Source organism: Oncorhynchus mykiss, unplaced genomic scaffold (genome assembly GCF_057628025.1).
Source record: "Oncorhynchus mykiss isolate SJ-2025 unplaced genomic scaffold, ASM5762802v1 scaffold101, whole genome shotgun sequence".
In the NCBI taxonomy this organism is placed as follows: domain Eukaryota; kingdom Metazoa; phylum Chordata; class Actinopteri; order Salmoniformes; family Salmonidae; genus Oncorhynchus; species Oncorhynchus mykiss.
Genome location: NW_028322100.1, coordinates 356,632 through 381,104, shown reverse-complemented (window position 1 = coordinate 381,104; position 24,473 = coordinate 356,632). Strand labels below are relative to the sequence as shown.

Here is a 24,473-nt window from a genome sequence, read left to right as displayed (position 1 = left end):
TTCAGAGGGCTTTATTGGCATGATAAACATATGTTTACATTGCCAAAGCAAGTGAAATAGATCAAAGTTAAATAAACAATCAGAAATGACAGTAAACATTACACTCACAGTAAACATACGTATTTCTTTATCAACGTAAATGTGCAAAGGCCCGTTTAAAAAAAATATATATATATTTCCAAAGAGTCATAAGCAAGTTGAAACTGACAGATACGCTATCCTAAAAAGTTGACTTGCAAAGGTTGCAGCACTTTTTCGTGGATGAAGATGTGCCGCCACCTGTTGGAATTCATTTTACAAGTCTTTAGGATCTCTAGAAAGAAAAAAAAATCGACCTAAGAACTACAAGTCACATAATTTCACTGAAATTCGTCCCTTGATTATGACGACATCTGTCAGAACGTTCACGAAATTGCGTCATATTACGTCGGTGAAGTGCGCACTTATCTCAAGGAAGGTGAACAGAACTCTAGATACACGCTTGGTATGTAATATATTGCGATTTGACTTGTCTTTTAAACATTGTAAGTAGGATTACTGTGTTTTATTGTTGACATGCTCTATCAATGTATATATTTGTAAGCTCGTTTCCTCCTTGAATGCGTTACTAACTTGTCAACTCGATATGATTCACAACAGCGACTAGCTACTATAGCGAGCAAGCTGCTAAGTTAAATGACTTACGCAATGGTTACAAAGCAAGAAACATTCTCTGCCAAATTCAATTAAATATATATTTTTTATGACTATGAAAGATAGTTATGGTACTTTTGTGTTCATGATCCTCGTTATTTAATTAAACTTTTCCAAGCTTTGGGATTCTGTAGTTAGCTAATGTTAGCTAACATACTGTGTTATGAAAACCAGAATGATCAGCTTGTAAGCTAGCTATGTTTATCACTCGCCTTTGTATACTGAACAAAAATATAAAAGCAACAATTAAAAGATTTTACTGAGTTACAGTTCTTATAAGGAAACCAGTAAATTGAAATACATTCATTATGCCCTATTCTAATGAGTTCAAGTTTCTGGGCAGGGGCACAGCCATTAGTGGGCATGCCAGGCCCAGCCAATCAGAACGAGTTTTTCCACAAAAAAGGGCATTATTACAGACACCCTATTTTCAAGTATCCATGCTTCTCCTGCCTCTATTTAAGTATCCATGCTTCTCCTGCCCCTATTTTCAAGTATCCATGCTTCTCCTGCCCCTATTTTCAAGTATCCATGCTTCTCCTGCCCCTATTTACAAGTATCCATGCTTCTCCTGCCTCTATTTAAGTATCCATGCTTCTCCTGCCCCTATTTTCAAGTATCCATGCTTCTCCTGCCCCTATTCAAGTATCAATGCTTCTCCTGCCCCTATTTTCAAGTATCCATTCTTCTCCTGCCCCTATTTACAAGTATCCATGCTTCTCCTGCCCCTATTTTCAAGTATCCATGCTTCTCCTGCCTGTATTTAAGTATCCATGCTTCTCCTGCCCCTATTTTCAAGTATCCATGCTTCTCCTGCCCCTATTTACAAGTATCCATGCCTCTCCTGCCCCTATTTACAAGTATCCATGCTTCTCCTGCCCCTATTTACAAGTATCCATGCTTCTCCTGCCCCTATTTACAGGTATCCATGCTTCTCCTGCCCCTATTTTCAAGTATCCATGCTTCTCCTGCCCCTATTTTCAAGTATCCATGCTTCTCCTGCCCCTATTCAAGTATCAATGCTTCTCCTGCCCCTATTTTCAAGTATCCATGCTTCTCCTGCCCCTATTTTCAAGTATCCATGCTTCTCCTGCCCCTATTTTCAAGTATCCATGCTTCTCCTGCCTGTATTTAAGTATCCATGCTTCTCCTGCCCCTATTTTCAAGTATCCATGCTTCTCCTGCCTGTATTTAAGTATCCATGCTTCTCCTGCCTGTATTTAAGTATCCATGCTTCTCCTGCCCCTATTTTCAAGTATCGATGCTTCTCCTGCCTGTATTTAAGTATCCATGCTTCTCCTGCCCCTATTTTCAAGTATCCATGCTTCTCCTGCCTGTATTTAAGTATCCATGCTTCTCCTGCCTGTATTGAAGTATCCATGCTTCTCCTGCCCCTATTTTCAAGTATCCATGCTTCTCCTGCCTGTATTTAAGTATCCATGCTTCTCCTGCCCCTATTTTCAAGTATCCATGCTTCTCCTGCCCCTTTTTACAAGTATCCATGCTTCTCCTGACCCTTTTTACAAGTATCAATGCTTCTCCTGCCCCTATTTACAAGTATCCATGCTTCTCCTGCCCCTATTTACAAGTATCCATGCTTCTCCTGCCCCTATTTACAAGTATCCATGCTTCTCCTGCCCCTATTTACAAGTATCCATGCTTCTCCTGCCCCTATTTTCAAGTATCCATGCTTCTCCTGCCCTTATTTACAAGTTTCCATGCTTCTCCTGCCCCTATTTACAAGTTTCCATGCTTCTCCTGCCCCTATTTACAAGTATCCATGCTTCTCCTGCCAGTATTTTCAAGTATCCATGCTTCTCCTGCCCCTATTTTCAAGTATCCATGCTTCTCCTGCCCCTATTTTCAAGTATCCATGCTTCTCCTGCCCCTATTTTCAAGTATCCATGCTTCTCCTGCCTGTATTTAAGTATCCATGCTTCTCCTGCCTATTTTCAAGTATCCATGCTTCTCCTGCCTGTATTTTCATCTTGCGCTCATGCTTCAGATGATAGAAATGTTAACTCACTACCAGAGCTTTGAAAAGTTGACTTTAATTATACTTTCCTGTAGAGATATTGTTTCACATTCATAAAAAAGGAAAGAAAGTTAAAATATATGATGTATTTGACATTCTGGCTTGCTGAGGTCGTGAGAGGAAACTTTCCTGATCCAAACGCTCATTAATGCCCGACGTAGAAATCAATGCAATTCAACATTTGATTTTCAGTCTGGTGAGCTAAAGTTAGCTGATTTTAGCCACACGGTTGTATTTACATAGACAAGTGTTGCTCCCTATTGGGTTGCACAAAAACAGCCAGTGGGAAGCCAGAATCTTAAATACAATTCAATCCACTTACTGTGCCGGTGGGCAGGACAGTTGGTCATTATGACGGGGAATTTGAGACGACATATCTAAAGGAACGTTTCAAAACGTGTATCTGTTGTAGACCCATTTAATCTCTGCTTACCTCATGCTTCAGTTGATAGACATCGGGACTGTTTTCAGAGCTGTAATTCCAGAGCTTCATCATGACCATGTTGGTGAGGCTAGCATGCCTGCGCAGTCTCCCTGTGTCCGGGCTGCGTCCTGTGTTCACCCAGGGCTCTCCAGCCCTGAGGAGCTCCACCCTGAAGAGCTGCCCGCCCCTCCTCAAGGTCCACCAGGTAACACATCAGGGATGGGCTTTTGACATTGTTGGACTGTTCCAACACTCACATTTTTACTAAAATAAAGTTAGACATTTTATAGAACACAATGCCTCCACTGGGGGAAAAATATGTGCACATTTATCTATATGCCAACAGTTTGTAAAAATGCCTTTTAATGATCATAACCAGTACAGATAACATCCTAATTGTTAAATAGCCTCATACTTAAACAATAAAAGACAAGTACCTTTTGTTTAATTTATTGAAACCGTAATATCAACTGGTTGACATTCAGGTGCATCAAAGCAGGGACCGAGAGACTGAAAAACAGCTTCTATCTCAAGGCCATCAGACTGTTAAACAGCCACCACTAACATTGAGTGGCTGCTGCCAACACACTGACTCAACTCCAGTCACTTTAATAATGGAAATTGATGTAAAATATATCACTAGTCACTTTTAACAATGCTACTTAATATAATGTTACCCTACTTTATTCATCTCATATGTATATGCTGTACTCATCTCATATGTATATACTGTACTCGATACCATCTACTGCATCTTGCCTATGCCGTTCTGTACCATCACTCATTCATATCTTTATGTACATATTCTTTATCCCCTTACACTGTGTATAAGACAGTAGTTTTGGAATTGTTAGTTAGATTACTTGTTGGTTATTACTGCATTGTCGGAACTAGAAGCACAAGCATTTCGCTACACTCACATTAACATCTGCTAACCCTGTGTATGTGACAAATACATTTCATTTGATTAAATTGTATTGTGGAACACTATTCAATAAGGCAGTGATGTCATAAGTGGCACTTGCTTGTAGAAGCCTATGCAATGGAATAGCCTTGTTTTGATAATTTAGCAGACAATATGCTCTTATTTCCCGAGGCCTTATCAGTCAAAACACCTATTTTATTGTAAAAAAAAACAACATTGTAATGTTACAGAATAAAATAGAAGATAATTTGAAACAGGGCTCAATTTGGTAAGTAGATAAAAAAATCAGGGTTACAAAACACAATTGTTCTTTTCACTATACAGCAGTTCAATGTAGTTTATTCCGCCTGCACTTTGGAATTTTCTAAGTGGATTAGCAATTCCACATTGAGCGCTGCATGGGGATGAATTACGGCTACGACATCTGTTTGGTGAGTAGGCCTAGGCTTAATGATTCTGATTTAAAATAGGCTTTTTATGAATGTAATGTTCTAGCGTATTTTCAGAGTGAAACCTGTCTATGTTTACCCCTGGCCTAGGCTATAAGCCTGCTAATCAATCCTGTTAATCCTGTTAACACACTGTGCGATTTTGTTCCAACTAGGCACCACACCTTTTTTATTTAACCTTTATTTAACTAGGAAAGTCAGCTAAGAACAAATTCTTATTTACAATGACGGCCAAACCCGGACAACGCTGGGCCGATTGTGTGCCGCCCTATTGGACTCCCAATCAATTGTTCAGTATCAGTTATTCCCTAAATGAAACACACAAGGTCTTCCAGGTCAGTTAAATCCAAAACGTAAAGCCAGGGGGGGGGGGGACTAACAGTTCACAAAGTAGGGTCATCACTAGTTACCACAGCCACGAAGTCATAAACCCCAGCCTATTTCTACAATTTAATCTGATTAAAATCCGATTTTAAACCTAACCCTAGACCATAACCGCACTGCTAACCTTATGTCTAACCCTAACGAAGACCAAAAGCACTTAAAAAAATAATAATGCATTTTTACTATATAGCCTATTAGCCAATTTTGACTTTGTGGCTGTGGTAACTAGTGACAACCACAAAGTAGCCTAAGAGGAAAATAGACTGGACGCAGTTATTACCAACCTGCAGGTCGTTGTTGGAAATAGATATTCCCCAACTTCAGTCAACAAGTCCAGTTTGAGTTTTGTGAATAAGATGTCGGCGTTTGGCAAGGTATTTAGCTTGTGTATCGATCAAATGTATTTGAAATCTAAATAAACTGTATTAACATATCAGCAAACAAAAGAGGAGTAGTCACAAGCAAACAAGCATACAAACTATTTACATCGCCAGGGATCGTAAACAAACAAATCATATTCATTAATAATACAACAAGTTTTAATTGCCTTTTTGTTATTCATTGTAGGTAAAGTAGTGCCATATTGTTTAAATTCATTTATAAAGTGAAAAAAGTTAGGTTTTGAATTAGACCATTTGCATTTGTGAATATGAAATGTACCTAGTATTATTTTGCAGTTGAATTAAATATACTACATCTGTATCTATATCAGAATTTATTAAATAAATCATTATATCAAAACCATTATATAGGACAACCAACCGGTCCTATTTCTATTGGTAACACCATTCTGTATGTCAATCCAAAACATTCTACTATAAATACAGGCAAAAAACAAATGCAAAATGGTCTCCTTCTCCATTCCACAGAAATCACGTTAATAGTCAACTTGAATCTTTCCAGAACATGTTTCACAGGATAAATTCTATGTAACATTTTCAATGAAAATGTGTTCATTTTAAAATGTTTTACATCAGCAGATGTCACAAAGTGCTGTACAGAAACCCAGCCTAAAACACCAAACAGCAAGCGATGCAGGTGTAGAATCAGTTAGACTAGTTTTTATAGGCGTTTATTTCGGTAGGTCTAACGGGAGCTTGTGTATGCACGCGTGTTTACAGGGAGTGGTTGGAAACACAGTTGAGTGAGTGAGACACCGAGGGGAAAGGGAATTTAGGGAGAATCACTGTGGAATGCTTGGCTTTGTTTTCTTTTTTTTGTTTTGTCCTTACCAGTAGTACAGATAGACATAAAATAGAGAAATAAGTCATAAGATAACGAAGTTAATAATCAACACTAGATTAATTAATTACACTAATTAATTACACTACATGAAGACACATGGTTGGAATTGATTGAGCCATACAGACCAACTCTTGTCTGTATGTAGTTGCTATATATCTGAGTTTTTTCTGAGAGGGGGAGATGAAGAGAGACCAGTCTCTCTGTAGCTGGTGGCTCCCTGCCCTGTTATGCTGCTGATTTACTCCTTGGTTACCGACTTCTCCAAGTCCAAATGTTTTGGCCCCAAAGCGTGACTGTTTCTATAGCTACTTCACATACATTTCCATGCAGTCACAATGCTGGCACAGGCTCAATGAGAGCTTGAATCTCTCCTAAGGCGGCAAATATTTGGATATGTAAGTCCCCTAAGGCGGCAAATATTTGGATATGTGTAGCTTGTTTTGGAGGTGTGTGTGTGTTTTTCATATTTTCTCTGGTATTGTCTCGGTCACGTGTTGGCACCCTCCAATGCCCCCTTCTTTGCGTCAGGGTCTTTAGCATGTCATGTTTCAGCTGGCATGTCTCAGGGTCTTTAGCATGTCATGTTTCAGCTGGCATGTCTCAGGGTCTTTAGTATGTCATGTTTCAGCTGGCATGTCTCAGGGTCTTTAGCATGTCATGTTTCAGGGTCTTTAGTATGTCATGTCTCAGGGTCTTTAGTATGTCATGTTTCAGCTGGCATGTCTCAGGGTCTTTAGCATGTCATGTTTCAGGGTCTTTAGCATGTCATGTTTCAGCTGGCATGTCTCAGGGTCTTTAGCATGTCATGTTTCAGCTGGCATGTCTCAGGGTCTTTAGCATTTTATGTTTCAGCTGGCATGTCTCAGGGTCTTTAGCATGTCTCAGGGTCTTTAGTATGTCATGTCTCAGGGTCTTTAGCATGTCTCAGGGTCTTTAGTATGTCATGTTTCAGCTGGCATGTCTCAGGGTCTTTAGCATGTCATGTCTCAGGGTCTTTAGCATGTCTCAGGGTCTTTAGTATGTCATGTCTCAGGGTCTTTAGCATGTCTCAGGGTCTTTAGCATGTCATGTTTCAGCTGGCATGTCTCAGGGTCTTTAGCATGTCATGTTTCAGCTGGCATGTCTAAGGGTCTTTAGCATTTCATGTTTCAGCTGGCATGTCTCAGGGTCTTTAGTATGTCATGTTTCAGCTGGCATGTCTCAGGGTCTTTAGCATTTCATGTTTCAGCTGGCATGTCTCAGGGTCTTTAGCATGTCATGTCTCAGGGTCTTTAGTATGTCATGTCTCAGGGTCTTTAGCATATCTCAGGGTCTTTAGTATGTCATGTTTCAGCTGGCATGTCTCAGGGTCTTTAGCATGTCATGTTTCAGGGTCTTTAGCATGTCATGTCTCAGGGTCTTTAGCATGTCATGTTTCAGGGTCTTTAGCATGTCATGTTTCAGGGTCTTTAGCATGTCATGTCTCAGGGTCTTTAGCATGTCATGTTTCAGGGTCTTTAGCATGTCATGTTTCAGCTGGCATGTCTCAGGGTCTTTAGCATGTCATGTTTTCAGCTGCCATGTCTCAGGGTCTTTAGCATGTCATGTTTCAGCTGGCATGTCTCAGGGTCTTTAGCATGTCATGTTTTCAGCTGACATGTCTCAGGGTCTTTAGCATGTCATGTTTCAGCTGGCATGTCTCAGGGTCTTTAACATGTCATGTTTCAGGGTCTTTAGCATGTCATGTTTCAGGGTCTTTAGCATGTCATGTTTCAGCTGGCATGTCTCAGGGTCTTTAGCATGTCATGTTTCAGCTGGCATGTCTCAGGGTCTTTAGCATGTCATGTTTTCAGCTGACATGTCTCAGGGTCTTTAGCATGTCATGTTTCAGCTGGCATGTCTCAGGGTCTTTAGCATGTCATGTTTCAGCTGGCATGTCTCAGGGTCTTTAGCATTTCATGTTTCAGCTGGCATGTCTCAGGGTCTTTAACATGTCATGTTTCAGGGTCTTTAGCATGGCATGTCTCGGTCTTTAGTATGTCATGTTTCAGCTGACATGTCTCAGGGTCTTTAGCATGTCATGTTTCAGCTGGCATGTCTCAGGGTCTTTAACATGTCATGTTTCAGGGTCTTTAGCATGTCATGTCTCAGGGTCTTTAGCATGTCATGTTTTCAGCTGACATGTCTCAGGGTCTTTAGCATTTCATGTTTCAGCTGGCATGTCTCAGGGTCTTTAACATGTCATGTTTCAGGGTCTTTAGCATGTCATGTTTCAGGGTCTTTAGCATGTCGTGTTTCAGGGTCTTTAGCATGTCATGTTGCAGCTGGCATGTTTCAGGGTCTTTAGCATTTCATGTCTCAGGGTCTTTAAATCAAATGTAATTTGTCACATGCTTTGTGTAGACTACCAATTACTTATGGGCCCTTCCCAACAATGCAGAGAGGAAAATAAAAATAGTAATACTAGGATTGATAACTTGTCTATATACACGTGATACCAGTACCGAGTCCATGTACAGGGTTACAAGGTAGATATGTACATATAAGTAGGGATAAAGTGACGATAGATAAACAGTAACATCAGCTAATGTGATGAGTCAAAATAGTTTGTGCAAAAAGGGTCAATGCAGGTAGTCCTGGTAGCTATTGGTTAATTATTTACCAGTCTAATGGCTTGGGAGTATAAACTGTTTAGGATCCTATTGGTTACAGACTTCGTACGCTGGTACCACTTGCCGTGTGGTAGCAGAGAGAACAGTATGACAGTATAACAACTTCATACATGGATAAACAGAGAGCCTGTACATCTCCAGCTTAAACTGACACATATTTTTATGGCAATTTAAAAAATATATATAAATAATTAAACATTTTTAAAATGTATTTATAATGCTAATAAGATTTCTGTGGGGCTACGGACATCGACTCGTTTTTCTCTGAAAGACCCGACCTGTGGACAAATTGTATGTCTTCAATTGTAGGTCAACATGCCGCAATAATAACTGATTCTGTGTAATATTAACCTTTTACTTTCCTCTTTCATCAGGGCTATTCCACCAAATCCAGATTTGGTTTCCGTCGTGGGAAAACGGCCAAGGACCAGCTCCAACAGGCAGCTTTCGAACCAGCAACTGATACGGCCATCAGAAGTGAATATATTGACTTACTAAACCATCTTTAAAAATGTCACCTCGTAACACAAGGGGGGGCAGGATGGACCTGTCATGTAAACAGTGGCCCGTCTCACACCCCTCACAGTTACATCATGAAGTCAGTGCCTTGTGCCGGTCAGCAGCAGGTCTTAACTGGTGTAAATGTGCTCTGTATTCCCTTGCAGTGGATAACATGGGCAGGATGTTCCTGGCTGGAGGGGCTGCTGTAGGCCTGGGAGCTCTGTGCTACTACGGACTAGGCATGTCCAATGAGATCGGTGCCATCGAGAGGGCAGTGTAAGTGCAAATGCTTCCATTGGTAGTGTGTGTTGTACTAGTAGTGTCCCATGGTAGTGTGTGTTGTTGTACTGGTGTTATCCCATGGTAGTGTGTGTTGTTGTACTGGTGTTGTCCCATGGTAGTGTGTGTTGTTGTACTGGTGTTGTCCCATGGTAGTGTGTGTTGTTGTACTGGTGTTATCCCATGGTAGTGTGTGTTGTTGTACTAGTGTTGTCCCATGGTAGTGTGTGTTGTTGTACTGGTGTTATCCCATGGTAGTGTGTGTTGTTGTACTGGTGTTGTCCCATGGTAGTGTGTGTTGTTGTACTGGTGTTGTCCCATGGTAGTGTGTGTGTTGTACTAGTGTTGTCCCATGGTAGTGTGTGTTGTTGTACTGGTGTTATCCCATGGTAGTGTGTGTTGTTGTACTGGTGTTGTCCCATGGTAGTGTGTGTTGTTGTACTGGTGTTGTCCCATGGTAGTGTGTGTGTTGTACTAGTGTTGTCCCATGGTAGTGTGTGTGTTGTACTGGTGTTATCCCATGGTAGTGTGTGTTGTACTGGTGTTATCCCATGGTAGTGTGTGTGTGTTGTACTGGTGTTATCCCATGGTAGTGTGTGTTGTATTGGTGTTATCCCATGGTAGTGTGTGTTGTACTGGTGTTATCCCATGGTAGTGTGTGTGTTGTACTGGTGTTATCCCATGGTAGTGTGTGTGTTGTACTGGTGTTATCCCATGGTAGTGTGTGTGTTGTACTGGTGTTATCCCATGGTAGTGTGTGTGTTGTACTGGTGTTATCCCATGGTAGTGTGTGTGTGTTGTACTGGTGTTATCCCATGGTAGTGTGTGTGTTGTACTGGTGTTATCCCATGGTAGTGTGTGTGTTGTACTGGTGTTATCCCATGGTAGTGTGTGTGTTGTACTAGTAGTGTGTTGTTGTACTGGTGTTATCCCATGGTAGTGTGTGTGTTGTACTGGTGTTATACCATGGTAGTGTGTGTTGTACTGGTGTTATACCATGGTAGTGTGTGGTGTTGTCCCATGGTAGTGTGTTGTCCCATGAAGGTACAGTGGTTTAACAATTCAACCGGTATCAAGTGCTTGTGTCATTGTTATTACTGCAGCTATTTCTGTGTAGTTCCATAGGTTTCACCACAACTCAAAGGAAAGTGTTACTTTACCTGTGTCCCAAATGGCACCCTATTCCCTACAGAGTGCACTCAGAGCCCTAATGATTCCTGGTTGAGTATAGTGCCCTATGTTGGGAACAGGGTGCCTATTGTGCAGGTATATCAACTCTGGGTCGACCGATTCTGATTTTTCAACACCAATACCGATTAATCGGCAGATTTTTAAAAAATATATATATTTATAATAATGACAAATACAACAATACTGAATGAACAATGAACAGTTTTATTTTAACTTAAAATAATACATCAATAAAATCTATTTAGTCTCAAATAAATAATGAAACATGTTCAATTTGGTTTAAATAATGTAAAAACAAAGTGTGGGAGAAGAAAGTAATATGGGCCATGTAAAAAGCTAACGTTTCAGTTCCTTGCTCAGAACAGGAGAACATATGAAAGTTGATGGTTCCTTTTAACATGAGTCTTCAATATTCCCAGGTAAGAAGTTTTAGGTTGTAGTTATTATAGGACTATTTCTCTCTATAACATTTGTATTTCATATACCTTTTACTATTGGATGTTCTAGTAGGTACTTTAGTATTGCCAGCCTAATCTCGGGAGTTGATAGGCTTTAAGTCATACACAGCGCAATGCTTGAAGCATTGCAAAGAGCTGCTGGCAAACGCCGCACGAAAGTGCTGTTTGAATGAATGCTTACGAGCCTGCTGTTGCCTACCACCGCTCAGTCAGACTGCTATATCAAATCATAGACTTAATTATAATAACACACAGAAATACGAGCCTTAGGTCATTAATATGGTAAAATCCGGAAACTATCATTTCGAAAAACAAAATGTTTATTCTTTCAGTGAAATATGGAACCGTTCTGTATTTTATCTAACGGGTGGCATCCATAACTCTAAATATTCCTGTTACATTGCACAACCTTCAATGTTGTCATAATTACATAAAATTCTGGCAAATTAGTTCGCAACGAGGCATGCGGCCCAAACTGCTGCATATACCCTGACTCTGCGTGCAATGAACGCAAGGGAAGTGACACAATTTCCCTAGTTTAATATTGCTTGCTAACCTGAATTTCTTTTAACTAAATATGCAGATTTAATAAAATATAGTTGTCTATTGATTTTAAGAAAGGCATTGATGTTTATAGTTAGGTACGATTGTGCTTTTTTCGCAAATGCTCTTTCTTTAAATCATCCCCCCTTTGGCGAAGTTGGCTGTCTTTGTTAGGAAGAAATAGTCTTCACACAGTTCGCAATGAGCCAGGCGGCCCAAACTGCTGCATATACCCTGACTCTGTTGCACAGAACGCAAGAGAAGTGACACAATTTCCCTATTTAAAAGAAATTTATGTTAGCAGGCAATATTAACTACATGCAGGTTTAAAAATATATACTTGCAACGACAATGCTTTTTTTGCAAATGTGCTTGTTAACCTGTCTGGTACCAGTGGGACAGTAGCGTCAACAGCAAGTGAAAATTGCAGGGCGCAAAAGTCAAAACAACAGAAGTCCCATAATTAAAGTTCCTCATACATACAAGTATTATACACCATTTTAAAGATAAACTTGTAAATCCAACCACTGTGTCCGATTTCAAAAAGGCTTTACGGAGAAAGCACACCATGCGTTTATGTTAGGTCAGCACCTAGTCACAGAAAACCATACATCCATTTTCCAGCCAAGAAGAGGGCTCACAAAAGTCAGAAATAGCGATTAAATTAATCACTAACCTTTGATCTTCATCAGATGGCAGTCACAGGACTTCATGTTACACAATAAATGTGTTTTTTTCGATAAAGTTAATCGTTATGTCCAAAAACCTCAGTTGAAATTGGCGCGTTTTGTACAGTAATCACTGTCTCAAACAAACATCCGGTGAAAATGCAGAGAGCCACATCAAATGACAGAAATACTCATCATAAACATTGATGAAAGATACAAGTGTTAAACATACGAATACAGATAAACTTCTCCTTAATGCAACCGCTGTGTCAGATTTCAAAAAGGCCTTACGGCGAAAGCACACGACGTGATTATGTTAGGACAATAAATGTTCGATAATGTCCCTCTTTATGTCCAAAAACCTCAGTTTTTTCCTATGTGCGTTTAGTTCAGTCCAAAGGCACAATGCGCGCTCTCAACATCAAGATGAAAAGTTAAAAAAAAATACAACAAAACTTAGTAGAAACATGTCAAACAATGTTTGAAATCAATCCTCAGGTTGTTTTTGTCATAAATAATCAATAATATTTCAACTGGACAAAAGCTTCGTCAATAGAAAAATAGAAACAAGAAAGGCGCGCTCCCGATCACGCGCTTGGCTCATGTCTGTAAATGTCCACTGTCCACTCATTGAAAGTGCTGTATCTCCCTCATTTTTCAGAGTAAAATCCTGAAACAATGCCTAAAGACTGGTCACATGTAGAAGAAGCCATAGAGATCGTGAACTGAGTCCTAAAGTCTTTGTATGGTGGATAGGCTTTCAATGGAAAAACAGATTTTGAAAATAATAGTTAATAGAAAATAATATTTCCTTAGTTTTTCGCCTGCCATATCAGTTCTGTTATACTCACAGACATTATTTTAACAGTTTTGGAAACGTTAGTGTTTTCTATATCCTAGCTTTAATTTGTTTAATTTGGGCACGGTTTTCATCCAAAATTCCAAATGCTGCCCCCTACCCTAGTGAAGTTAAATCACCCGTTTGGCGAAGGAGGCTAGGACTCAATGATAAATTAACAGGCACCGCATTGATTATATGCAATGCAGGACAAGCTAGATCAACTAGTAATGTAGTTAACTAGTGATTATGTTAAGATATGTTTAATGCTAACTAGTACCTTACCTTGGCTCCTTGTTGCACTCTCATAACAGGTAGCCAGCCTGCCACGCAGTCTCCTCGTGGAGTGCAATGTAATCGGCCATGATCGGTGTCCAAAAATGCAGATTACCAATTGTTATGAAAACTAAAAATCAGCCCTAATTAATCGGCCATTCGGATGAATCGGTCGACCTCTATCAACGTGCTGTCCTCTGTAAATGTTCATTTTCCCTGTGTCTCCTGCCCCAGTATCTGGCCCCAGTACGTGAAGGACAGGATCCACTCGACCTACATGTACTTTGCAGGCAGTGTGGGGATGACAGCTCTGTCGGCTGTGGCCGTCAGCAGGACCCCAGCCCTCATGGGTGTCATGATGAGAGGATCCTGGCTGGTAATTCACATTTTATTATTTCACCTGGATTTAACCAGTCAAGACAGCTTGTTTTAAAAGATAGATTCAGCTAAATGACGTTGTCATGAGCAGCACCACAGATATTGAGATGAGCGAGATGCAAGACTTCACTCTCACACAGTCACACAAAGATCTGCCATCTGCATAGATTTAGCTTTACTCTGTTACAGCAGGGTAGCCAAGGGACCAAAACAGCAGGGTAGCCACGGGACCAAAACAGCAGGCTAGCCACGGGACCAAAACAGCAGGCTAGCCACGGGACCAAAACAGCAGGGTAGCCACGGGACCAAAATAGCAGGGTAGCCACGGGACCAAAACAGCAGGGTAGCCAAGGGACCAAAACAGCAGGGTAGCTGTTACAGTGGGGTAGCCAAGGGACCAAAACAGCAGGGTAGCCATGGGACCAAGACAGCAGGGTAGCCAAGGGACCAAAACAGCAGGGTAGCCAAGGAACCAAGACAGCAGGGTAGCCACGGGACCAAGACAGCAGGGTAGCCACGGGACCAAGACAGCAGGGTAGCCACGGGACCAAGACAGCAGGGTAGCCACGGGACCAAGACAGCAGGGTAGCCAAGGGACCAAGACAGCAGGGTAGCCAAGGGACCAAGACAGCAGGGTAGCCAAGGGACCAAGACAGCAGGGTAGCCACGGGACCAAGACAGCAGGGTAGCCACGGGACCAAGACAGCAGGGTAGCCACGGGACCAAGACAGCAGGGTAGCCACGGGACCAAGACAGCAGGGTAGCCAAGGGACCAAGACAGCAGGGTAGCCAAGGGACCAAGACAGCAGGGTAGCCAAGGGACCAAGACAGCAGGGTAGCCAAGGGACCAAGACAGCAGGGTAGCCACAGGACCAAGACAGCAGGGTAGCCACGGGACCAAGACAGCAGGGTAGCCAAAGGACCAAGACAGCAGGGAAGCTGTTACAGCAGGGTAGCCACGGGACCAAAACAGCAGGGTAGCCACGGGACCAAAACAGCAGGGTAGCCACGGGACCAAAACAGCAGGGTAGCCACGGGACCAAAACAGCAGGGTAGCTGTTACAGCAGGGTAGCCACGGGACCAAAACAGCAGGGTAGCCACGGGACCAAAACAGCTGAGAAGCTGTTACAGCAGGGTAGCCACGGGACCAAGACAGCAGGGTAGCCACGGGACCAAGACAGCAGGGTAGCCACGGGACCAAGACAGCAGGGTAGCCACGGGACCAAGACAGCAGGGTAGCCACGGGACCAAAACAGCAGGGTAGCCACGGGACCAAAACAGCAGGGTAGCCACGGGACCAAAACAGCAGGGTAGCCACGGGACCAAAACAGCAGGGTAGCTGTTACAGCAGGGTAGCCACGGGACCAAAACAGCAGGGTAGCCACGGGACCAAAACAGCTGAGAAGCTGTTACAGCAGGCTAGCCACGGGACCAAGACAGCAGGGTAGCCACGGGACCAAGACAGCAGGGTAGCCACGGGACCAAGACAGCAGGGTAGCCACGGGACCAAGACAGCAGGGTAGCCACGGGACCAAGACGGCAGGGTAGCCACGGGACCAAGACGGCAGGGTAGCCACGGGACCAAGACAGCAGGGTAGCCACGGGACCAAGACGGCAGGGTAGCCACGGGACCAAGACGGCAGGGTAGCCACGGGACCAAGACAGCAGGGTAGCCACGGGACCAAGACAGTGGAGAAGTTGAGCTTCAACGCTTTTAGTTGTTGTGGGAATTGACCCACTGTGCTGTTGACTTTCTGCATCTACGTCATATATCGCTGAGTTTTACCTTCAAGGAAATATTAGTTTTTACCACGACTATTGCCACTGGGCCAGTGACTAATGACTAAAAGTATATCTGCATCCACTGAATGTTATTAACCCTTAAAAAGGAATGTAGTGGTTTGAGGGCCCACCTAACCTCATTGTTTTGTGTTGATACGTCTGGTGCTGATTTTCAAACCATTGTGTATGATTTCGAGACGCTTTTCAATAGCTTTTCAATAGCTTTTCAATAGCTTTTCAATAGCTTTTCAATAGCTTTTCAATAGCCACTGTGGGTATTTTTTTGTTGTTCAAATAATACAGACATTTGTCATTTTTTTTCCACCAGGCTATTGGAGCTACCTTTGCAGCCATGATTGGAGCAGGCATGCTGGTCAGATCTATCTCTTATGACCAGAGCCCAGGAGCCAAACATCTAGCCTGGATGCTACATGCAGGTGTTGGACTGCTTCACCTTCTCACTTTACCAAGCATTTGTCAATTGAAACGTCCCACTTGCTTGTTTTCTGCCACTAGAGGGCAGTACTACAAAGGTTCAGAATACCCTCACTATGCAGCAGCAGTCGACTTGAATGGAGCAGGGTTTTCTAGTACTTACTGACACCGGTGCTGTGCCTGTGAGAATATTCTGAGAAGACTGTTAAAGATCTGTTTTCTTTAAGTAGAACATCTTGTGATATATAAAACCTCTTTATTTGGACCTCAGATGATAAATAGCTGTGTAGCTAAAATCTGGTGCTTTTTCATGTTTGATGTACGTACCTGGTCCCTTTAAAAAAAAAAAACTAACCTAATAAATAAATCCATCCATTTGTCCCTGTGTTTCCAGGTGTGATGGGAGCGGTCATAGCCCCGATGACTCTGCTAGGTGGGCCCCTGATGATGAGGGCAGCCTGGTACACAGCGGGCATAGTGGGGGGTCTGTCCACCGTGGCCATGTGTGCCCCCAGTGAGAAGTTCCTCAACATGGGAGGACCCCTGGCGGTGGGCTTCGGAGTCGTCTTCGCCTCCTCTATTGGTTAGTATCTTTAGATCAATAACCCTGGCTGTGGGTTTCAGTGGTCTCTATTGGTTAGTATCTTTAGATCAATAACATGGTAGACGGACATCAATGAAAAACAACATGGTAGACAGACATCAATGAAAAACAACATGGTAGACAGACATCAATGGAAAACAACATGGTAGACGGACATCAATGAAAAACAACATGGTAGACGGACATCAATGAAAAACAACATGGTAGACAGACATCAATGAAAAACAACATGGTAGACAGACATCAATGGAAAACAACATGGTAGACAGACATCAATGAAAAACAACATGGTAGACAGACATCAATGAAAAACAACATGGTAGACAGACATCAATGAAAAACAACATGGTAGACAGACATCAATGGAAAACAACATGGTAGACAGACATCAATGGAAAACAACATGGTAGACAGACATCAATGAAAAACAACATGTAGACAGACATCAATGAAAAACAACATGTAGACAGACGTCAATGAAAAACAACATGGTAGACAGACATCAATGAAAAACAACATGGTAGACAGACATCAATGAAAAACAACATGGTAGACAGACATCAATGAAAAACAACATGGTAGACAGACATCAATGAAAAACAACATGGTAGACGGACATCAATGAAAAACAACATGGTAGACAGACAGACGTCAATGAAAAACAACATGGTAGACAGACGTCAATGGAAAACAACATGGTAGACAGACGTCAATGGAAAACAACATGGTAGACAGACGTCAATGGAAAACAACATGGTAGACAGACGTCAATGAAAAACAACATGGTAGACAGACATCAATGAAAAACAACATGGTAGACAGACGTCAATGAAAAACAACATGGTAGACAGACATCAATGAAAAACAACATGGTAGACAGACGTCAATGAAAAACAACATGGTAGACAGACATCAATGGAAAACAACATGGTAGACAGACATCATTGAAGTCCGTTGAACCGTAGCCTTTTGTTTCATCAAACCCAGTAAATTGTTAGTGGATTATTCAAGATACCAGTGTGCTGGAGTTTATTCTTTTTCAAATAGCATTATTTAGGATCTGGCTCTCTGGTGACAAACACCCTTGACACACAATTTCCCCTCAATTATTAATTGAGCTTGAGGACATGGTATTAATGTAATGTCCTCTCCACTCTCTCTGTCCCCAGGCTCAATGTTCCTGCCCCCTACCTCAGCGATGGGAGCAGGCCTCTACTCCATCGCTATCTACGGAGGTCTGGTCCTCTTCAGCATGTTCCTGCTCTACGACACCCAGAAGGTCATCAAGAGGGCGGAGACGTACCCCATGTACGGGATGCAGAAATACGACCCCATCAACTCGTAAGTGACGTCTGCAGAGTCATCTGTCCTGCTGTCGGATTTCTGTTCCTTACTGTTTAAACAGATAGTCAACTAGTCCAGTTCTGTACCTTACTGTTTAAACAGACAGTCAACTAGTCCAGTTCTGTTCCTTATTGTTTAAACAGACAGTCAACTAGTCCAGTTCTGTTCCTTACTGTTTAAACAGATAGTCAACTAGTCCAGTTCTGTACCTTACTGTTTAAACAGATAGTCAACTAGTCCAGTTCTGTTCCTTACTGTTTAAACAGACAGTCAACTAGTCCAGTTCTGTTCCTTACTGTTTAAACAGATAGTCAACTAGTCCAGTTCTGTACCTTACTGTTTAAACAGCTAGTCAACTAGTCCAGTTCTGTTCCTTACTGTTTAAACAGATAGTCAACTAGTCCAGTTCTGTACCTTACTGTTTAAACAGCTAGTCAACTAGTCCAGTTCTGTTCCTTACTGTTTAAACAGACAGTCAACTAGTCCAGTTCTGTTCCTTACTGTTTAAACAGATAGTCAACTAGTCCAGTTCTGTACCTTACTGTTTAAACAGACGGTCAACTATTCCAGTTCTGTTCCTTACTGTTTAAACAGACGGTCAACTAGTCCAGTTCTGTTCCTTACTGTTTAATCAGATAGTCAACTAGTCCCGTTCTGTACCTTACTGTTTAAACAGACAGTCAACTAGTCCAGTTCTGTTCCTTACTGTTTAAACAGCTAGTCAACTAGTCCAGTTCTGTTCCTTACTGTTTAAACAGGCAGTCAACTAGTCCAGTTCTGTTCCTTACTGTTTAAACAGATGGTCAACTAGTCCAGTTCTGTTCCTTACTGTTTAAACAGATAGTCAACTAGTCCAGTTCTGTACCTTACTGTTTAAACAGATAGTCAACTAGTCCAGTTCTGTACCTTACTGTTTAAACATTTAGTCAACTAGTCCAGTTCTGTCCCTTACTGTTTAAACAGATTGTCAACTAGTCCAGTTCTGTTCCTTACTGTTTAAACAGACAGTCAACTAGTCCAGTTCTGTTCCTTACTGTTTAAACAGACAGTCAACTAGTCCAGTTATGTTCCTTACTGTTTAAACAGATAGTCAACTAGTCCAGTTCTGTTCCTTACTGTTTAAACAGACAGTCAACTAGTCCAGTTCTGTTCCTTACTGTTTAAACAGATAGTCAACTAGTCCAGTTCTGTTCCTTACTGTTTAAACAGGTAGTCAACTAGTCCAGTTCTGTACCTTACTGTTTAAACAGACGGTCAACTAGTCCAGTTCTGTTCCTTACTGTTTAAACAGACAGTCAACTAGTCCAGTTCTGTCCCTTACTGTTTAAACAGGTAGTCAACTAGTCCAGTTCTGTTCCTTACTGTTTAAACAGACAGTCAACTAGTCCAGTTCTGTTCCTTACTGTTTAAACAGATAGTCAACTAGTCCAGTTCTGTTCCTTACTGTTTAAACAGACAGTCAACTAGTCCAGTTCTGTTCCTTACTGTTTAAACAGATAGTCAACTAGTCCAGTTCTGTTCCTTACTGTTTAAACAGATAGTCAACTAGTCCAGTTCTGTTCCTTACTGTTTAAACAGATAGTCAACTAGTCCAGTTCTGTTCCTTACTGTTTACACAGACAGTCAACTACCACTGTGATGTAGTATAATACTGTCAGTACCACTGTGATGCAGTATAATACTGTCAGTACCACTATGATGCAGTATAATACAGTAAACTACGACTATGATGCAGTATAATACTGTCAGTACCACTGTGATGCAGTATAATACTGTCAGTACCACTATGATGCAGTATAATACTGTCAGTACCACTATGATGCAGTATAATACTGTCAGTACCACTGTGATGCAGTATAATACAGTAAACTACGACTATGATGCAGTATAATACTGTCAGTACCACTATGATGCAGTATAATACTGTCAGTACCACTATGATGCAGTATAATACTGTCAGTACCACTGTGATGCAGTATAATACAGTAAACTATGACTATGATGCAGTATAATACTGCCAGTACCACTATGATGCAGTATAATACTGTCAGTACCACTATGATGCAGTATAATACTGTCAGTACCACTATGATGCAGTATAATACTGTCAGTACCACTGATGCAGTATAATACTGTCAGTACCACTGTGATGCAGTATAATACTGTCAGTACCACTATGATGCAGTATAATACTGTCAGTACCACTATGATGCAGTATAATACTGTCAGTACCACTATGATGCAGTATAATACTGTCAGTACCACTGTGATGCAGTATAATACTGTCAGTACCACTGTGATGCAGTATAATACTGTCAGTACCACTATGATGCAGTATAATACTGTCAGTACCACTATGATGCAGTATAATACTGTCAGTACCACTATGATGCAGTATAATACTGTCCTAATATACTAAAGACATTATGATACAGTATATTATACTAAATACCATTGATACAGTATAATTCTGGCCTACTATACAGTAGAATACTGGCCTAGTGGTGTTTATCCTGTCTTGTATAGTGATATAGGAAGCTGACGGTTGGTGCTCTGTGGTATTATCCTGTCTTGTATAGTGATATATGAAGCTGACGGTTGGTGCTCTGTGGTGTTATCCTGTCTTGTATAGTGATATAGGAAGCTGACGGTTGGTGCTCTGTGGTGTTATCCTGTCTTGTATAGTGATCTTGGAAGCTGACGGTTGGTGCTCTGTGGTGTTATCCTGTCTTGTATAGTGATATAGGAAGCAGACGGTTGGTGCTCTGTGGTGTTATCCTGTCTTGTATAGTGATATAGGAAGCTGACGGTTGGTGCTCTGTGGTGTTATCCTGTCTTGTATAGTGATATAGGAAGCTGACGGTTGGTGCTCTGTGGTGTTATCCTGTCTTGTATAGTGATATATGAAGCTGACGGTTGGTGCTCTGTGGTGTTCTCTTGTCTTGTATAGTGATATAGGAAGCTGACGGTTGGTGCTCTGTGGTGTTATCCTGTCTTGTATAGTGATATAGGAAGCTGACGGTTGGTGCTCTGTGGTGTTATCCTGTCTTGTATAGTGATATAGGAAGCTGACGGTTGGTGCTCTGTGGTGTTATCCTGTCTTGTATAGTGATATATGAAGCTGACGGTTGGTGCTCTGTGGTGTTATCCTGTCTTGTATAGTGATATATGAAGCTGACGGTTGGTGCTCTGTGGTGTTATCCTGTCTTGTATAGTGATCTTGGAAGCTGACGGTTGGTGCTCTGTGGTGTTATCCTGTCTTGTATAGTGATATAGGAAGCAGACGGTTGGTGCTCTGTGGTGTTATCCTGTCTTGTATAGTGATATAGGAAGCTGACGGTTGGTGCTCTGTGGTGTTATCCTGTCTTGTATAGTGATATAGGAAGCTGACGGTTGGTGCTCTGTGGTGTTATCCTGTCTTGTATAGTGATATATGAAGCTAACGGTTGGTGCTCTGTGGTATTATCCTGTCTTGTATAGTGATATATGAAGCTGACGGTTGGTGCTCTGTGGTGTTATCCTGTCTTGTATAGTGATATAGGAAGCTGACGGTTGGTGCTCTGTGGTGTTATCCTGTCTTGTATAGTGATATATGAAGCTGACGGTTGGTGCTCTGTGGTGTTCTCTTGTCTTGTATAGTGATATAGGAAGCTAACGGTTGGTTGTTCTGTGGTGTTATCCTGTCTTGTATAGTGAGTGATATATGAAGCTGACGGTTTGTGCTCTGTGGTATTATCCTGTCTTGTATAGTGATATATGAAGCTGACGGTTGGTGCTCTGTGGTATTATCCTGTCTTGTATAGTGATATATGAAGCTGACGGTTGGTGCTCTGTGGTGTTATCCTGTCTTGTAGGTGCATGGGAATCTACATGGACACTCTGAACATCTTCATGAGGATGGTGATGATTCTGTCTGGCGGAGGAAACAGAAAGAAATGAAGACGTTCCAGTCTGACTTTACCTCTACGTTAAACCTTCAACCTTCCACACAGTTGAACAACAACGATATGTTCTACAATTAGCACCGTACATCAGCTGTTACCTACTTTTTAGTTTGAAAACGTATTTTCAACTGACACAATAAAAAAAATGTGTTGCTTTTGTGTGAAGAAGAGGATTGCAATTTCCTAGAGCATATTGACACTCATCCAAGTAAGGAAGACATCTTGCTCTGTTCCATATTCAGAATGTTAAAAAATATGCTTTTGTCTTGATTCTGAGGGAGGCATATTTTTATTTAAAGTCAGGATTGTTCATGGGGATATCTGTCAACATCACAGATCGCCCCTCAGTCTCATCCTCTTAATTGTTCCTTTATATTTTATATATATTTATTTTCACTTGAGGTGGGTGTTCCCATTCCTGGCCAGCAAGACAAAGCTGGGCAAACATCATATTTATATCATCCCTCAACCTTGTACTTCTTCTAGCCTCCACACATACAATACGTGTGACTATGTGCTTAACTCCTTGACAGAGACTGAACTTGGATGTGTTGTATCGGGCCGAGCCTTGGATGGGTGGTGCTTTGACATGTTTCTGTTAGAATGAAAGTGATCAACGCTGTTCTGGTATCATTCAATAAAAGTGAAAGAGAATGCAGTTGGTGTATTTACGTTGAGCTATTTCATAAAAACAAATGGACATTTTGGGAGCATATTGATCAGTGTTATTCACTGAATAATTTGTGTGATACTGTCGAGGCTCGTCTGGACTGTTTTCAGTAGCATCTTGGGTCAGGAGAATCTCCATTAAGTTACAGTACGAGGAAAATGTCACCTTTTATTCACCATTTACATGTACCAGGAGGAAAGCCCTTCTGAATAAAGATCACTGGTAGGAGGAAAGCCCTTCTGGATAAAGATCACTGATAGGAGGAAAGCCCTTCTGGATAAAGATCACTGATAGGAGGAAAGCCCTTCTGGATAAAGATCACTGATAGGAGGAAAGCCCTTCTGGATAAAGATCACGGATAGGAGGAAAGCCTAACCCTTCTGGATAAAGATCACTGATAGGAGGAAAGCCCTTCTGGATAAAGATCACGGATAGGAGGAAAGCCTAACCCTTCTGGATAAAGATCACTGATAGGAGGAAAACCTAACCCTTCTGGATAAAGCTCACTGATGGGAGGAAAGCCCTTCTGGATAAAGCTCACTGATAGGAGGAAAGCCCTTCTGGATAAAGATCACTGATAGGAGGAAAGCCCTTCTGGATAAAGATCACTGGTAGGAGGAAAGCCCTTCTGGATAAAGTTCACTGATAGGAGGAAAGCCCTTCTGGATAAAGATCACTGATAGGAGGAAAGCCCTTCTGGATAAAGATCACTGATAGGAGGAAAGCCCTTCTGGATAAAGATCACTGATAGGAGGAACGCCCTTCTGGATAAAGTTCACTGATAGGAGGAAAGCCTAACCTGTCTGGATAAAGGAGATCACTGATAGGAGGAAAGCCTAACATGTCTGGATAAAGGAGATCATTGATAGGAGGAAAGCCTAACCTGTCTGGATAAAGATCATTGATAGGAGGAAAGCCTAACCTGTCTGGATAAAGATCACTGATAGGAGCAAAGCCTAACCTGTCTGGATAAAGATCACTGATAGGAGCAAAGCCTAACCTGTCTGGATAAAGATCACTGATGGGAGGAAAGCCCTTCTGGATAAAGCTCACTGATAGGAGGAAAGCCCTTCTGGATAAAGATCTAAAGCCTAAAGCCTAACCTGTCTGGATAAAGGAGATCATTGATAGGAGGAAAGCCTAACCTGTCTGGATAAAGATCATTGATAGGAGGAAAGCCTAACCTGTCTGGATAAAGATCACTGATAGGAGCAAAGCCTAACCTGTCTGGATAAAGATCACTGATAGGAGCAAAGCCTAACCTGTCTGGATAAAGATCACTGATAGGAGGAAAGCCCTTCTGGATAAAGTTCACTGATAAGAAAGCCCTTCTGGATAAAGATCACTGGTAGGAGGAAAGCCCTTCTGGATAAAGATCACTGGTAGGAGGAAAGCCTAACCTGTCTGGATAAAGATCATTGATAGGAGGAAATCCCTTCTGGATAAAGATCACTTATAGGAGGAAAGCCCTTCTGGATAAAGATCACGGATAGGAGGAAAGCCTAACCCTTCTGGATAAAGATCACTGATAGGAGGAAAGCCCTTCTGGATAAAGATCACGGATAGGAGGAAAGCCTAACCCTTCTGGATAAAGATCACTGATAGGAGGAAAACCTAACCCTTCTGGATAAAGCTCACTGATGGGAGGAAAGCCCTTCTGGATAAAGCTCACTGATAGGAGGAAAGCCCTTCTGGATAAAGATCACTGATAGGAGGAAAGCCCTTCTGGATAAAGATCACTGGTAGGAGGAAAGC

The 24,473-nt window shown here is 41.8% G+C and overlaps 1 protein-coding gene across 4 annotated transcripts; it reads left to right on the top strand.

The window, feature by feature from the left end:
* Positions 1-367: 367 nt before the first annotated feature.
* On the top strand, positions 368-22,706 carry ghitm (growth hormone inducible transmembrane protein). 4 transcript variants are annotated; one of them, XM_090228753.1, is made up of 9 exons: positions 368-484; positions 3,214-3,357; positions 9,181-9,283; positions 9,472-9,583; positions 13,795-13,936; positions 16,050-16,158; positions 16,551-16,739; positions 17,930-18,101; positions 21,959-22,706. In XM_090228753.1, the coding sequence occupies exons 1-9, from the start codon at positions 383-385 to the stop codon at positions 22,041-22,043; spliced, it is 1,158 nt and encodes a 385-aa protein (XP_090084879.1). In that variant the 5' UTR covers positions 368-382; the 3' UTR covers positions 22,044-22,706.
* The last annotated feature ends 1,767 nt before the right edge of the window (positions 22,707-24,473 follow it).